Here is a 14,155-nt window from a genome sequence, read left to right as displayed (position 1 = left end):
TGCTATAATATTACTTTTACCATTAGCAATATTCAGAACTGGGGGTTTACTGCAGTTGGTCAGACAGGAGCTGTGACTTCACTCTCATTCTTTTATCCTTATATCACCTGTTAAATTTATATGTTTTCTTTGTCCGAGCCATCGTCTTTTGGTAAAGTTAGTCAGACAGGGGCTGCGGCTTTACTAGCTCCCCTAGGTCTTTAAGTAATCTAACTTCTATGATTTATTCTTCCACAGAATAATTAGTGGAACGTGCTCTTTAATTTTTCATTGAAGCCAGTCAGGCAAGGGCTGCGTTTTCACGCTTGCCTGTTAAGACTAAACAGGCCTACTGCTAGCAATCTCTTTATATTATTAGGCACAACATAAAGAGTAAGTCTTGTGTTATTTGACTTATCCTGTCACGCTAACTCTGCTTTTGTCTTGGTGGGGCTGCCACAACCGGTGACATGTGGCGTCTTTTTTGCCCCACCTTTGCTGAACAATGGAAATCCTGTAGATGTGTTGCTACAATTTAAGTGTCCTGGATCAAATTAAACACGCCATATTTGTGGCCAAATTCGTCCAATCCATGTGTCTAGTTTTACTGCACATTCTTCAGCAAACTAGTACAACTTCAAGCAGAGTTAGTATTCCGTAGAGTCATGCATTGATATAAAACCAAACATTATGTTCACACATAATGCTATTTATGTCGAGCCATGATGGTCACGCAATGGTCTGTAGGTCTGGTTTGTGTAAAGTATCACCCCAGGGGAGAGAGGAGACATTCCCTCAAGGATAAAAGATATTTCTCTTGAGCAATTCAGCATTCTTCCCTTGGCCCTTGTACCCTCAGTATCTCGCAAGGAAAATTTATCCCGTCTGCCCCATCCCCTGTTACCAGACATCAGATTGTTCGATTATATTTAGTAATGTGGGTGCGTCTTTTTCACCCCACCTTTGCTGAACAATGGAAATCCTGTAAATGTGTTGTTACAATTTAAGTGTCCCAGATCAAGTTAAACACGCAACATTTGTGGCCAAATTCATCCAATCCATGTGTTTAGTTTTCTTGCGCATTCTTCAGCAAACTAGTGCGACTTTAAGCAGAGTTATGCATTGATATAAATTCAGACGCAATAACTATGGATGAAATACGAAAAGCAATTAGACAATTGAGGAATAATAAGGCCCCTGGCTATGATGACATACCAGCAGAGCTACTAAAGGCAGATATTGAAACAGCTTCTGAGGTGCTTTTCGTCTTGTTCAAGCACATATGGCAGGAGGAGCAGATCCCAGATGACTGGCACAAAGGTTTTTTCGTGATAATCCCAAGAAGGGTGACACCACTGAATGTACTAACTGGAGGGGAATCACTCTTGTATCAGTGGTGTCTAAAGTGTTCACCAGAATTATTCTGACAAGAATTCACAGGCAGTAGACAATCAGCTGAGAAAGGAACAAGCAAGCTTCCGTAAGGGAAGGTCATGCACAAGAACAGATTTCCACCCTAAGGAATATAATAGAACAATGCATGAAATGGCAAGCACCCCTACATTTGAATTTCATTGCCTACGAGAAGGCTTTGGATAGCCTGCAGCGTACTATCCTATGGAAAGTCCTAAAGCTTTATGGCATCCCACAGAAGATCATCTGGATGATTCAAGCTTTATACAGAAACTTTACCTGCAGCATTCTCCATGAGGGAAATTTAACACCATGGTTTGGGGTCGAAACAGGGGTAAAACTAGGATGCATGTTGTCACTTTTACTGTTTCTGATTCCCCTAGATTGGTTTTTGAAGGAAACAACAAGTCACCAACATACTAGGATTAGATGGTAGCTGACATCCGTATTAGAAGACCTGGATTACGCTGACGACCTGCCTGCTCTCCAGCTCTGGAGAGCATTTAAGGTCGGGTTAAACATCAACAGCAAAAAGACTAAATGGATGAGCACTGGGTGCAAGCGTAATTGCCAAATCAAAATAAACGAACAGGAGATAGAGAAAATAGATAGGTTCTCTTACCTTGGTAGTGTGATTGATGTACAGGGAGGTGCAGATGCAGATGCAAAAGCACGAATTGGCAAAGCGAGATAAGCATTCACTTCATTGAAGCCTACATGGAGCTCTAAAAAGATCTCTCTCAAGATGAAATTAAAGCTTTACCACTCAAATGTTGAGACAGTGCTTCTCTATGGCTCGGAAACCTGGAAATCAGGACTCTGGAGTCACCTGATGACCGATGAAAGAAACTGTCAGTCTCTTAATACATTTAAGAAAACAATTTGGAAACACGATTTCAGTAACTTTTTAAACAATGAAAGATGCAATTGCTGCCTTTGTGAATTTTAATAATAATCATGTATATAGCTTTTTTATCACAGACATTTTTCTTATTATTGTAATAGTTGTAATTATTTTAGGTAGATGTCCACAATTAGTAGAGGGGACGCTTCCCCTCAGCTAAACATTTTAGACACGGTAATAAAGTTTATTATTATTAAAACAACTCAGGAAATGGTTAGAAAGCTGAGGGTTTTTCCCATAAATGCCTTCGCATTATATTGGGCATAACATGGCCACAGAAAGTGACGAACTTGGAAGTGGGCAAGATTTGTAACCAAGAAGACATCATGGTGAGCTTAACCAGGAGGAAATGGACTTAGATTGGACACATACTGAAGACCCCAGCGACATTCCTTAAGTAGGTCTATTCTGGACACCATAAGGGAAAAGACAACATGGAAGGTCTAGAACAACCTGGAGGAGGTCAACGGAAAAAGAACTCGAGACCATACACTTCACGCTGGGGAGAGACTATGAAGGTGTTATGTGTCCGATGGCGCTATGAGGACTGATGATGATGATGATGATGAATAAAGTCATTGTTGTACACTTATTACTGGGAGACTGACAGACCCATTTTCACTTTCAGTGTAAGGGACCTCACCTATTTCTCCACTGTAGGTTGCAGGAGCTACAGCTAGGGCCAGGCAGAACACAGCAATTCAGAGCTACCAGCAGGTACGTGAGGAAACAGTCAGACAACATCCAAGAGCAACTGTACATGCCTTGGTGAAGCAGTGGCTCATCCTTCCCAGGGGGATGCAGATCAAAATTGTCCATACTGTTTATGTGACAAACATGGCAGAGAGGTAGATCAAGTGTCAGAGAGATGTAAAATGAACAATGCACTGTTTGGGTGTTGATGAACAAATTAGACATGCAGGCCTGCATGACAAAGAGAGTAGAGGACTTTTTTTACATATAAATATTTTATGTGACTCAATTGATAGTACCACTGTTATATTTGTAAATTACTGTACTTTAGATAATTTAAGATTGTAAAATGTACTCGTTAATTCAGTTGTTTTACTGCAAGAGAGTTTTAATAAACTACTTTACTTTACTAGACAGACCAACACTCGCTGCACTTGGCCTAAAACGTAACAAACACTTAACTGCCTTACTGGAACTTGCTCCATCAATTGCACATTGCTTGAACTCTGATGAATTGCCTAACGAAAGAAGGGCACAATTTGTCAATGCATTTTGTGAGCTCCTCAACTGTTCCAAGACTAAAGTTCAATGCAGGTTTCCTTTGCGTGGTTTGCCCAAAATTGAAACACTTGCAACTTGAGAGGGGGTGGGGAGATGTTTGGGCCAATTTGTCCAAGATCGGCTCAGCTATTGGTTACCACATCAGTCACCAGAGCCAACTCGCAGCCCTCATCTTCCTCATTTGAAGATGTGTTGGTGGTGTCGGCAACAAATGGCTATGGTATTTGCAGCCTGAAGACACAGAAGAGGAGAGAGAAGTCTTCAGGAAGACTTCGCCGGCTGTTATGATGAGACTGGTTAGGCACTTGGCTATCTGAAAGACATTAATTTTGCAGACTATGAACGTTGTACAATCGTGTTGTTTTTCTTAAATTGCACCAAAACCCTAAAATATTGTTTTCTGCAGGAACAAAACTTTGCAGCTGTTGGATTTTTGAAGTTGTCAACAATCATGGCAGCCATGAACACTACTTAAGCAGTAGTGAAAATAAAGCCTGAAAAAATTCTAGGAAGGGGGGGCATGGGGACAAGTGCTAAATGACTAGATGTTTTTGGAATAGGTGCAAAGTTTCATGTTAGCAGAAAAACAAATTGGCATTTAGGTGCACTTTAGTCAGAACCTGACTAAAGTAAGATTGGACAAATGAGAATTTTGCTCTGTTATCAGCTGTTGGCATTTGGTTTGTGTTTTGGTTTAAAAACCAAACTTGAAATTTCCAGGTTTAACGTGTGGATAGCATGTCATAATTTGAAGAAAAGGCAAACATTAGACAAATGCTCTCCCTTAGAAGAGACAAACTGGTTTTAATTTAGTGTAAAACGAGATAAATTTTATTGCATTCGTGTAATGTTATATGTAAGTTAACAGGCAGTAAATTGAATTTCTGTGGCATTGAAATTGTGTTATCGTTATCATAACTACAATATTTTTCATTTTTGAGAGGAAAGCTTTTAATTGTACAAGTAAACACAACATGTTGAAAAATATTCTTGAAAATACACGCTTAACTGTTATCCAATAGTTCTATTACAACTAAGAAATTTAAACTTTGTAAATCCCATTTCATTTGGATCCCACAGAAACAACAAAGTTGCCAAAAGCAACAAGTTCAAGTGGCTTTTGTAGTTATTTGTTAATTAGTATCTAAATTTATTATCAATAAATACATTCCACCAAATTGTAAGAGCCTGGGTGTTGTCATTGCACTAAATTCTCGACTTCAACATAATCATTGTTATCCAAGAGTATCAAAGAGAAATCCACCAATTTTTTCTTAAAAGAAGATTTAGAAGCATCTCTCCAGTCAGAAGGAATAAGGTTCCATACTTTTGCTCCAGTTCTTGAAAATGAGCGTTTGAAAATTTCCAACTTTGCTTCTTTCTGATAATAATTACCTTTACTAGCATGCCTGGTATTATTTCTGTCAATTTCATTTGACCCAGCGAAAAGACTTCTTAACAGCGAAGGAGCAATTCCCTTCCAAATATCACGCATGAAATTGTGCTTATACCACAGGAGGGAGACTTGGCTGCCTGGCAACAGTTCCTGGACACGACCCACTAAAACAAGGATCATTTAAAGTCGAGTCTTCCATAGACGCTTTGCATAATTCAGCCTTCTTATTTCTGGTTGCATGAAAGCAAGGCTATGGAAGTATCTGTTTCAAGATGGCGGCAAAGAAAAGCCAAGGAAAACAGTGTGTTTACTTTGGCTGTTCAAACAGAATATATGATGCAAATGATAATCAAACAGGTTTTACCTTTTTTAGTATTCCTTGTGGAAAAAAAATTGGATGAGTTTGGGAAAATCTGATGTCCAGAACATCAGGGAAGGACGGGTTTGTGATTATGAATGCACCAAGGGTTTGTAACGTACACTTCAACAAAGTGACATTGTTCATGTACAAGGGGGCAGCCGTTTGCATTTAAAGATAGGGACATTGCCACTCAAATGGAATCAGAGGCCTGCTGGCGAATGGAGAAAAAGGAAAGCCCAGAAAAACTGAAGTCAACCATCTAACATCTTGTATGAGTCAGCAGAGTCAGGGTCAGTTTTTAAAAGTTACGCAAGACTTATGCTTACACCATAACTTCATTCAATAAAACAAGTCAATAACATTGACGACTTATGCAGATGACATGAACCTACTGTTTGTACAAGTTTAGAAGCTGAAACAACTTTTACATTAAAAATCTGAGTAATCCACCTGTGAAACACTATGTTATAAAACTTATTTACAAAAAGTTGCAAAACAAGTCAAATGCTAGCTTAGGGAGTAATCACTTGATCTTGTGGGTCTTTCTCCCGCTGTAACCTGCTTGCCCGTTTTTCTTTTCTTTTAGTCCTACAAATTGTGAAACTTCTACTGCTAGAGTGACAGGCAATGTCATAAACTTGCTTTGTGATTTAGCATTGAAAGCTGTCCAAAAAGCTTTTAATGCTCTGTCTGCTGCAAATAAGCAGTTAACTGAGAAAGTCACGATCCTCAGCAGGAAAAAAAGCTGATGGTCCAGTTTTTTCTGTTGAAGTTATCAAGTCTGATGAGAAATGTATGCACTATACTGGTTTCCCAAATTATGCAGTTTTTGTTAGCGTACTAAATTTACTACAACCAGGAGATAATGGAGAGAACATCAGGTTGGTTTCAGCACCAAATTCTCGCCCGGAAACTGGGCGTGGATGTAAACGCTCTCTCACGGGGGAACAGCAATTCCTCTTGACATTGATGAGGATACGGAGAGGGTTTTCTACTAAGGATCTAGGATGGCTCTTTGGAATTGACAAGAGTACCGTCAGTCAACTCTTTGTTAGCTGGGTTAACTTCATGTATCTCTGTTTGTCAGCAATTCCTATTTGGCCAACAAGAGAACAGGTCGATGCAACTATGCCACAGAGTTTCAAAGACAGCTATCCAAAGACACGTGTTATTATAGACTGTACTGAGCTTGACTGTGAAGCACCTACATCTCTCGAGCTGAAAGGAAATATGTATTCCAATTACAAAGGTAAGGAGACCTACAAGGCCCTGGTGGGAATAACCCCCTCAGGAAGCATTTCATTTTTCATTTCAGGTTGCAAGTTTCAACATTTGACCGAGAGGAAGTTTGGGGCTGGTCACCAACATGACAAAAAAAGACAAAGAAAACCATGGGTAGAACATGAACTGCACTCGGTCCATGGTGCTCGGTCCATGGTCATTTACTTTGTTCTTTGCTTCACTAAAATTGATATTAAGAGTCTTCTTTGTGTTGTTCTTTAAAAGTACCCATTAGCTCCCTTTCAGTGTTACATTGACAGCTACTTTCATCTTTTGACGTCCTAAACAAACAAGACACATCGAGATGTACCACTCACAGGCCACTACCATGACCTTCTCAATACTGGTCTCTTGTGCAATGCTTTTGATTGATTTATTTCAAACGACACGTCAGAAGCTGATGCAGCAACATAAACTGCTATGGATGCTGATAGTGAAAGCAGCTGTATAATCGAAAAATGACTGAGCATTTATTTCATACCATTGTTATTTTTACATCAACTGATCGAAGAGTAGTACTACTCGTTATCAAAGTATCACAGCTGGTAATTATTGTCACTCCCCTCAAATTGTATTTCAGAGTGGAAGTTGACACACTTCTAAAAAAGCATTACTTGCATTTCGTTTTCTTGTGAATGTAGAATTTGCAAAAAAATTTTTCTATTTTTTTCAGTGTGCAAGATTCCATCATGCTGCCACTGTGCACTCACAAATAAACCTCACAGTGATGACCTTGCCTCTTTTGTTTAGTGCCAGGAGCAAAGAATGATGCCTGTTTTCACAGGCGTGCTGAAGTTAAAAAAAAATTAAAAAAAGTAAAAGTAATTTAAAAAAGAAAAATAATGTAATAAATTAAATTTAATACATAGTTCACAGTGGCACAAGCCTAGAGGAAAGAGCATCTCATTAGAACCATTGATGAATATGGTCTTTAAAAAACCCAAACTAGGCACAACAGCGTCAGGAAGCACTTCTGTACAGTCCTCACCCGGTATTGCCTGTTCATTGTATCCTGCAGTTAAGGCAGCCCCAAGTGACATAGAGATCGAAAGTTTCAAAGTCCATTTCCAAAACATCAACAATAACTTTGGGCTTAGTTCGTACATGGATACTGGGGGTAAAAGTGTACCCACTAGAGCTGGGCCTGCACCCTTGGGAGGATATCTTAGCTATCAAATGGCACCCACTGAAGGAAATTTCAAAGTTACATGCAATGTTGATTTGTCTAAGCAATGTAACAGCAACACTGTACCTATCACAAATTATCGTTCATTCCCAGTATCTTTACATCTTCCCCTGTTTATTTTCACACAATGCACTTCAGAACATCAGCCATTTTATGATTCTCTAAGAATCAGTGAACAGGATGCTAATTCACTCAAATCTGAAACACAGTCACAGCAAAATAACAGTCAATGGTGGAGTGAAAGGAAACCCAGATTGACAGCTTTGACATTTGGAGACATTTTAAGTCGAAAATCTGTCAGTAATGCTTTTTTCAAGGGCCTTGTTGGGGATGGAAATACCTCTAGCAACTCAAGAAATTTACCTGAACCCTTGAGACATGGGATTGAGTATGAAAGTAAAGCCCTAGAGCAATATGAGAACTATCTAAGGCACAGTGGGCATCCTGTAAAAACATTTACACTGGGATTTGTGGTAAACCTTGCTTTTCCATTCCTTGGTTGCTCACCAGATGCAAAAGTTATTGATGTGACAGAGGACAACCCATATGGGATCCTTGAAATTAAATGTCCCTACAAACATAGAAATGTCACACCCGAGACAGCATGTGCTGGTGATGGTCAATTTCATTTGGAAATGAAAGATGATTTCCCGGTTTTAAAGGAAAACCACAAATACTACTGTCAGGTCCAAGGGCAGATGGGGATAACAGGGGCAAAGTGGTGTGACTTCGTCACCTACACCTTTCAGGGGATGGTCATCGAACGTATCTATTTTGATGCTGAGTTTTTTGCTGCCATGTTGTTAAAATTAGAACAGTTCTATTTAAAGCACTTGGCTAAATTCTTCAAGGCACTGCCAGTGCCAGCTGAAGCGTGTTCTGCAAGCACAGCTGGCACAGTTAATGTTGTGGCAACATCATCAAGTAGTATCAGTGGAAATTAAGTAGGAATTATCATGTTAAACTTTTTACATGAAACCTAGTATGCACTGTAATAAGCCACCAATTATTTGTGTTCTTTCAGAGAACATAATACCTCCCCATAGAAGGCTTTTTGGGTAAAACCCCTTGCCCTGAAATTCTCTGGAATTGTCACTTTCACTTGAAACATTTGGCTTTTGAGCCCTTTTCCCCCTGTTACGCCACAAAATGTAATAACTGACACAAAAAGTAATAGTAACACAAAATGTAATAACTTTTACCACAAAATGTAATAGTAACACAAAATGTAATAACTTTCGACGCAAAATGTAATAACGTCAGTAACGCAAAATGTAACAACTTTTGATGCAAAATGTAATAATGTTTTGGTTGGTATATATTTGTTCGAAATATAAGGAATTACATGTGGGTAAGGGACAGAACATGTCTTTTTTTAAAACTGGCGGACGCCACAAGTTTTTCAAAAAGGCTACTTTGATTTTTCCAGGGGAAAAGGGGTGAATAGGTGAACTCTTGTGAAATTCCTGTAGAAAAGTATTTTTTCATACAAAAAAGCCCTCCAAATAACACATGCCTTTCTTTATTTTGAAATCAAGGTACAAAAACTACGATTTGTAATGGTATATATGCTAACTTTATATCATTCAATTCTTTATCCGTTATATTGTCACACTAATTAACGTACTAACAAACAAGTGACTCTGTCCAATTTAACGTCTTGCAATATCAGGCTAGAAGCAAGTCAGCTCCTTTTTTTAAAATAAAAATTGGTAAAAGAATTATGCATATATATTTTGAATTGATGAAAATCTTATTTCAAACGAAATCTAACTACAACTCTGAGGAAGGAAAAATGAAACTTGAAAATATAAACTGAAACTTAAACTTTAAACTATTGCAGGGCTCTTTTAATTGCGGGTTCTCCAGTAAATCTTGGAGACACCGTACCACCCATAGCTGTAAGCTACTAAGCGAACCCAAGCGTTTGTCCAGTTCTTAGCATTAATTATGTGTTTTAGAGCGATTACTGCTTTATGTTTCGTATGCTTAGCTGGTGTATGTCGGCAACATCTGCTAGCTCTGGAAGGTAAATTTGTGGAAGAGGTACGTTGTTGACGATCTGTTTGAAAAACCGCAAAACAGCTCTAAGGGTCTGCCGCATCTGTGGATATCTCCCCACTGTTGTTTCTATAATGTTCTCCAAAACATCTGGATTAAGGAAAGAACCATAGTCTGTATTACACCCGTTTGACTGACTTGCATGATCATTTTCCTGCTGTTCATATCCACATTTGTTATTGGTATCTTGCTCTTCATTTTCATGCAATCCAGTTCAGTCACCATGGGCTGTGTTGACATCTGGAGCATGTCGATCTGTTTTGGTATGGGACTGATATGCCCCATCCAATTCGGACTGTTGATCTTGGACGGGGGGAACACAATTATACTCTGTGTCGGGCGGCTCAGAACTTCGCATTTCTGGATAACTTCCCCCTGTTGTTTCTGTAACGTCCTCCAAAACATCAGGATTACTGTAAGCACCATAATCTGTATTACACTCGTTAAACTGACTTGCACGATCGTTTCCCTGCTGTTCATATCCACATTGGTTATTCGTATCTTGCTCTTCATTTTCATGTAATCGGGTTTGGTTACCATGGGCTGTATTGATGTCAGGAGTGTATTGATCTGCATCGCTCTGGGACTGATCCCCTGGTTCATTTAAACCTGATGTGCTACCTAAATCGGACTGTTCATCTTGGACGGGGGAAAGACAATTGTACTCTGTGTCGGAGCGATCCGAAATTGTTTCGTCTGCCAAACACACATAATGCTCTCCAGCTCCCTCAGCGAAGTGACCTAGATAAAATGTTGCAATGGGACAGCCATTCGTAGGGGAAATTGTCTGCGTAGCTGTTGCACCAAGAGTGGAATATACAACAATTTGTATATTAAATATATCAGCTGCTGCTTGGAGCGTTAAGTGATCACCATGTGTTCCATTGCATGCCATTAATCGCAGATATTGGCTCCAAGGTGTGCCAGCGAATAATTCCAACGGAGTCCCGTCTGGAGAGTTTGGATGCGACTCCAGAAATGACACAATCTCTTTCCTTAATGTTTCTGCAGACCAGAAGACGCCAATGTTCACAAGTTCATGACAAAGTGCAGAAAATTGGCAGTTGCCATCTTTGGGCGGGTCATAGCTGATTAAAAAATTCATCTCAGACTGCATGTCAGTGAATTTCTCCCTATGATTTGAGAAAGGTATCAAATACTTCTTTTTGTGCATTTTCTTGTTACTCTGGCATGCGAGCTTTCTCTTCCTCTTTTCTTTGTCAAGTGTTCTACTTGTCATGTCATTAACGGAAATCCATTTAGTCAGAATCTTGGAAGAGCCAGCTGGAAATGTAAATTGAGCTTTGTATTTACAAGTTTTCAAATTTTCCTTAAGTATTCTTGCCGTTAAGATAGACCTCTTGCTACCTATTTTTTTCGCCACAGGGTAGCAAATCAGCACCTTTTCACCAATATCAGAAACTGAAGGTGGATTGTTCCTCAGTCCCTTCTGGATCATGCGGTTTTCGCATCTTTTACTTGCCACGGAAGCAGCTTTCCGTATTCAATTAACTTGTATATCATGGGATTCTTAATCTTTTGGTCACGAAGATATCATCTCCTCGTAAGCTTCGTTCTCGACATTCCATTCTTATGCAGTAGTGGCCTCTGATAGTTCATCTTTCCTGAAAGGTTTGCGCCCATAACAAACTTCAAAGGCAGACTTCCAAGATAGCTCCTCCTTAACTTCTTGATTTAATGCTCTTGCGTATTCTGGTAAACATTTTGCCCAGTTCACTCCTGTTTTCCGCATAGTCAATAAATCGTACATAATCTTTTTCTTAAATGTTCTGTGGGTCCGTTCTACTTTTCCCTGTGACTGTGGGTGGTATGGACACCCTTTAATTACTTTAATACTAAGCTTCTTGCACAGTCTATTGACAGCACCGTCAAATTCTTGCCCCTGGTCGTGCTGTATGACGCGAGGAGGCCCATGCTCTTTGTAAACGTTTGAAAGTGCCGCCGCGATTGAGCTGCTTTTCTTCCCCTCCAGTGGAAAAAGCCAGTGGTACCGGCTAAATACATCTAAAACAGACAAGACATACTTGAATACTTTTCCTTTCCACTTGACTGGCATACTTTCCATGCTTACTAAATCCACCTGATGGCAGATTTGTACAGCTTTAGCGCATACTGGCTTTAAAGCAGCTTTGTTTTGGAATCAAACATTCAGTCGTTGATGTAGGCACGACTTTCCAAGCACACTTCTGATGTCTCTTTCTCCCACGCCACTACAGACATCTTTTAGACGGTGATAGATTTTCCTCACACCCAAACCTTTTGTTGCCTTGAATGCTTTCGCTACAATGCTCGATACAGCTGATTTTTTCATTATTGGCTTACCATTGTGGCATACCTTGCCCCCTTTCAGAGATACATGGTCGCGATTTCGCCAAAACCGTACAAGAGCGGATATCTGCTTGGTGGTTCTTTGCTTCAATGGGACGTTAAATTTTCCTTTGAGCAACTCGAGAAATGTCTCATACGTCTCATCGTCGAGTGATGAAATTGCGAAAATTTGTTGCACGTTACTGGCAATGGTTATGAATAAAAACCAATAACACAATATGGTGTTCATGGTCGACTAGAACGAAGACGTGACCAGCATTGGTATACTAAGTCTTATCGAAACGACAGAGGAGTGTCTTACTTTGGTTTCAGATTACTACTGATAAACAGTGGCCTGCGGCCGGTCAACTGACCCCTTACTGACCTCTACAAACTTTTCGTGAAAAAAAAATATTTTTGCCAAGTTTGTCATACATGGATGGAAAGTTGCGTTTCCTGCCACATAAAACAATTAACATTAACAAAATGGCAATGTTGCTCTAACATTGTCTTAAGCAGATATATTTTAGATATATTTACATCCCTTACCCTACATTGATAAAATGGCATATTCTTTTATTTTCTTGCACAAGTCATCCCTTACTTCCAATTATTTTCTGAGTTATCATTTATGTATAAAATTAGGTTCTTTAAGATCTTAGTGTACAGCTTAATTTAAAGATGTGCATGGGAATTCAATCATTTTAAGTGGGACGATTTTGCTATCAATTGTGCCTTGATATTGAAACTCTTGCCTAGACCAAGTCTCTGATGGGTGCCTATTACGATCTTAATAAATAAAAAATAATAATTAAAAAATAAATAAATGAATAATTCCAACAAACATATACCAACCAAAACATTATTACATTTTGTGCTATTACATTTTGCGTTACTTTTATGTATTACATTTTGCGTCAAAAGTTGTTACATTTTGCGTTACCGACGTTATTACATTTTGCGTTGAAAGTTATTACATTTTGCGTCACTATTACATTTTGTGGCAAAAGTTATTACATTTTGCATTACTATTACATTTTGTGGCAAAAGTTATTACATTTTGCGTTACTATTACATTTTGAGTCAGTTATTACATTTTGTGGCATAACACCCCCTCTCCCCACCCCTGCCAACTGACTTCCCTAAAATCAATGGAGTGGGTATTTATATTTTCTGAAACCACACATTAACATAATTTACAAGGTTTTTTTCCAGTTTTCTTTTTGTCATTACTCAAAATAGTTTTTTTAATTAACAATTATTTACTGAAGTGGAGGTAAATATTTACCACATTCACTACCACTGAGGTGAATAATCAGTGCTTTAGTGTATATCACACAAGTTGAATAACTACTGGACCAAAACATCACTTTTGGTAAACACAGCAACATGCAAAGACAGTTTGTTTCTCTTTAGTTTCTCAGAGGTGTATAGTACTTTGTTAATCATCTCAGTGAACCAATCAGTGCACGTGAAAAGCACTATTCACTTGTGTGGTATATACTAATGTTAAAATTGATCGCTAAGTAATAATGGGATTTTGCATGATGGTAAGCATGGCACAAACAGTCCACATTTGATTTAGACTACCAGCTAAAGACAATGGAATGGCTTGATTAAATTTGTAAAAGTTTTTCACTTTGTTTATAGCTTTTTCCATATGAATTCTTTCTGAAGCTATTTCTTGAGTGGCAATAACTTCTGAAGGGGTCTGTTGACTTTGCAAACCAAGAAATGGGGGGATGTTCAGGCCAATACCAATAGGTTCAAGCAGGTCAGAAATGGTAAACCCCTTGTCAGCCATCACCACATCACCTTGATCAAAAGGCAAGTTGAGTAACTCTGACCTTACTGTGAGCTCCCTGTCTCAAATACTTCCTCCATAGAGTTGGGAAATAAATGTTATGTGGCCAATGGGTGCGATGCCAATCAGACTTTTAAAGGTTGTATGGCTCTTGTACGAAGAATAGGTTTCACTGTGTAAAACTATGG

At 38.9% G+C, this 14,155-nt stretch overlaps 1 protein-coding gene and 2 pseudogenes across 1 annotated transcript; all 3 read left to right on the top strand.

Moving 5' to 3' along the window:
- The first annotated feature begins 1,127 nt into the window (after window positions 1–1,127).
- Window positions 1,128–3,735, top strand: LOC149099083 (uncharacterized; annotated as a pseudogene).
- A 1,483-nt stretch (window positions 3,736–5,218) lies between these two features.
- Window positions 5,219–6,810, top strand: LOC149099082 (uncharacterized; annotated as a pseudogene).
- A 236-nt stretch (window positions 6,811–7,046) lies between these two features.
- LOC149099081 (uncharacterized) lies at window positions 7,047–8,914 on the top strand. The gene is made up of 2 exons (XM_089276751.1): window positions 7,047–7,133; window positions 7,465–8,914. The coding sequence occupies exons 1-2, from the start codon at window positions 7,047–7,049 to the stop codon at window positions 8,716–8,718; spliced, it is 1,341 nt and encodes a 446-aa protein (XP_089132877.1). The 3' UTR covers window positions 8,719–8,914.
- Window positions 8,915–14,155: the final 5,241 nt, after the last annotated feature.

Source organism: Orbicella faveolata, unplaced genomic scaffold (genome assembly GCF_042242905.1).
Source record: "Orbicella faveolata isolate gen_17 unplaced genomic scaffold, um_ofav_v1 contig_46, whole genome shotgun sequence".
Classification (NCBI taxonomy): domain Eukaryota; kingdom Metazoa; phylum Cnidaria; class Anthozoa; order Scleractinia; family Merulinidae; genus Orbicella; species Orbicella faveolata.
Note: the sequence above shows the minus strand (reverse complement) of the source record. Positions and strands in the feature narration are given on the sequence as shown.

Bases quoted from the DNA above. Each gene is read 5' to 3' on its own strand.
- LOC149099081 (XM_089276751.1), top strand. From the start codon at position 7,047: ATGACTGAGCATTTATTTCATACCATTGTTATTTTTACATCAACTGAT. The intron at 7,134-7,464 runs GTAATTATTGTC...CATAGTTCACAG, and splicing joins TTATCAAAGTATCACAGCTG to TGGCACAAGCCTAGAGGAAA.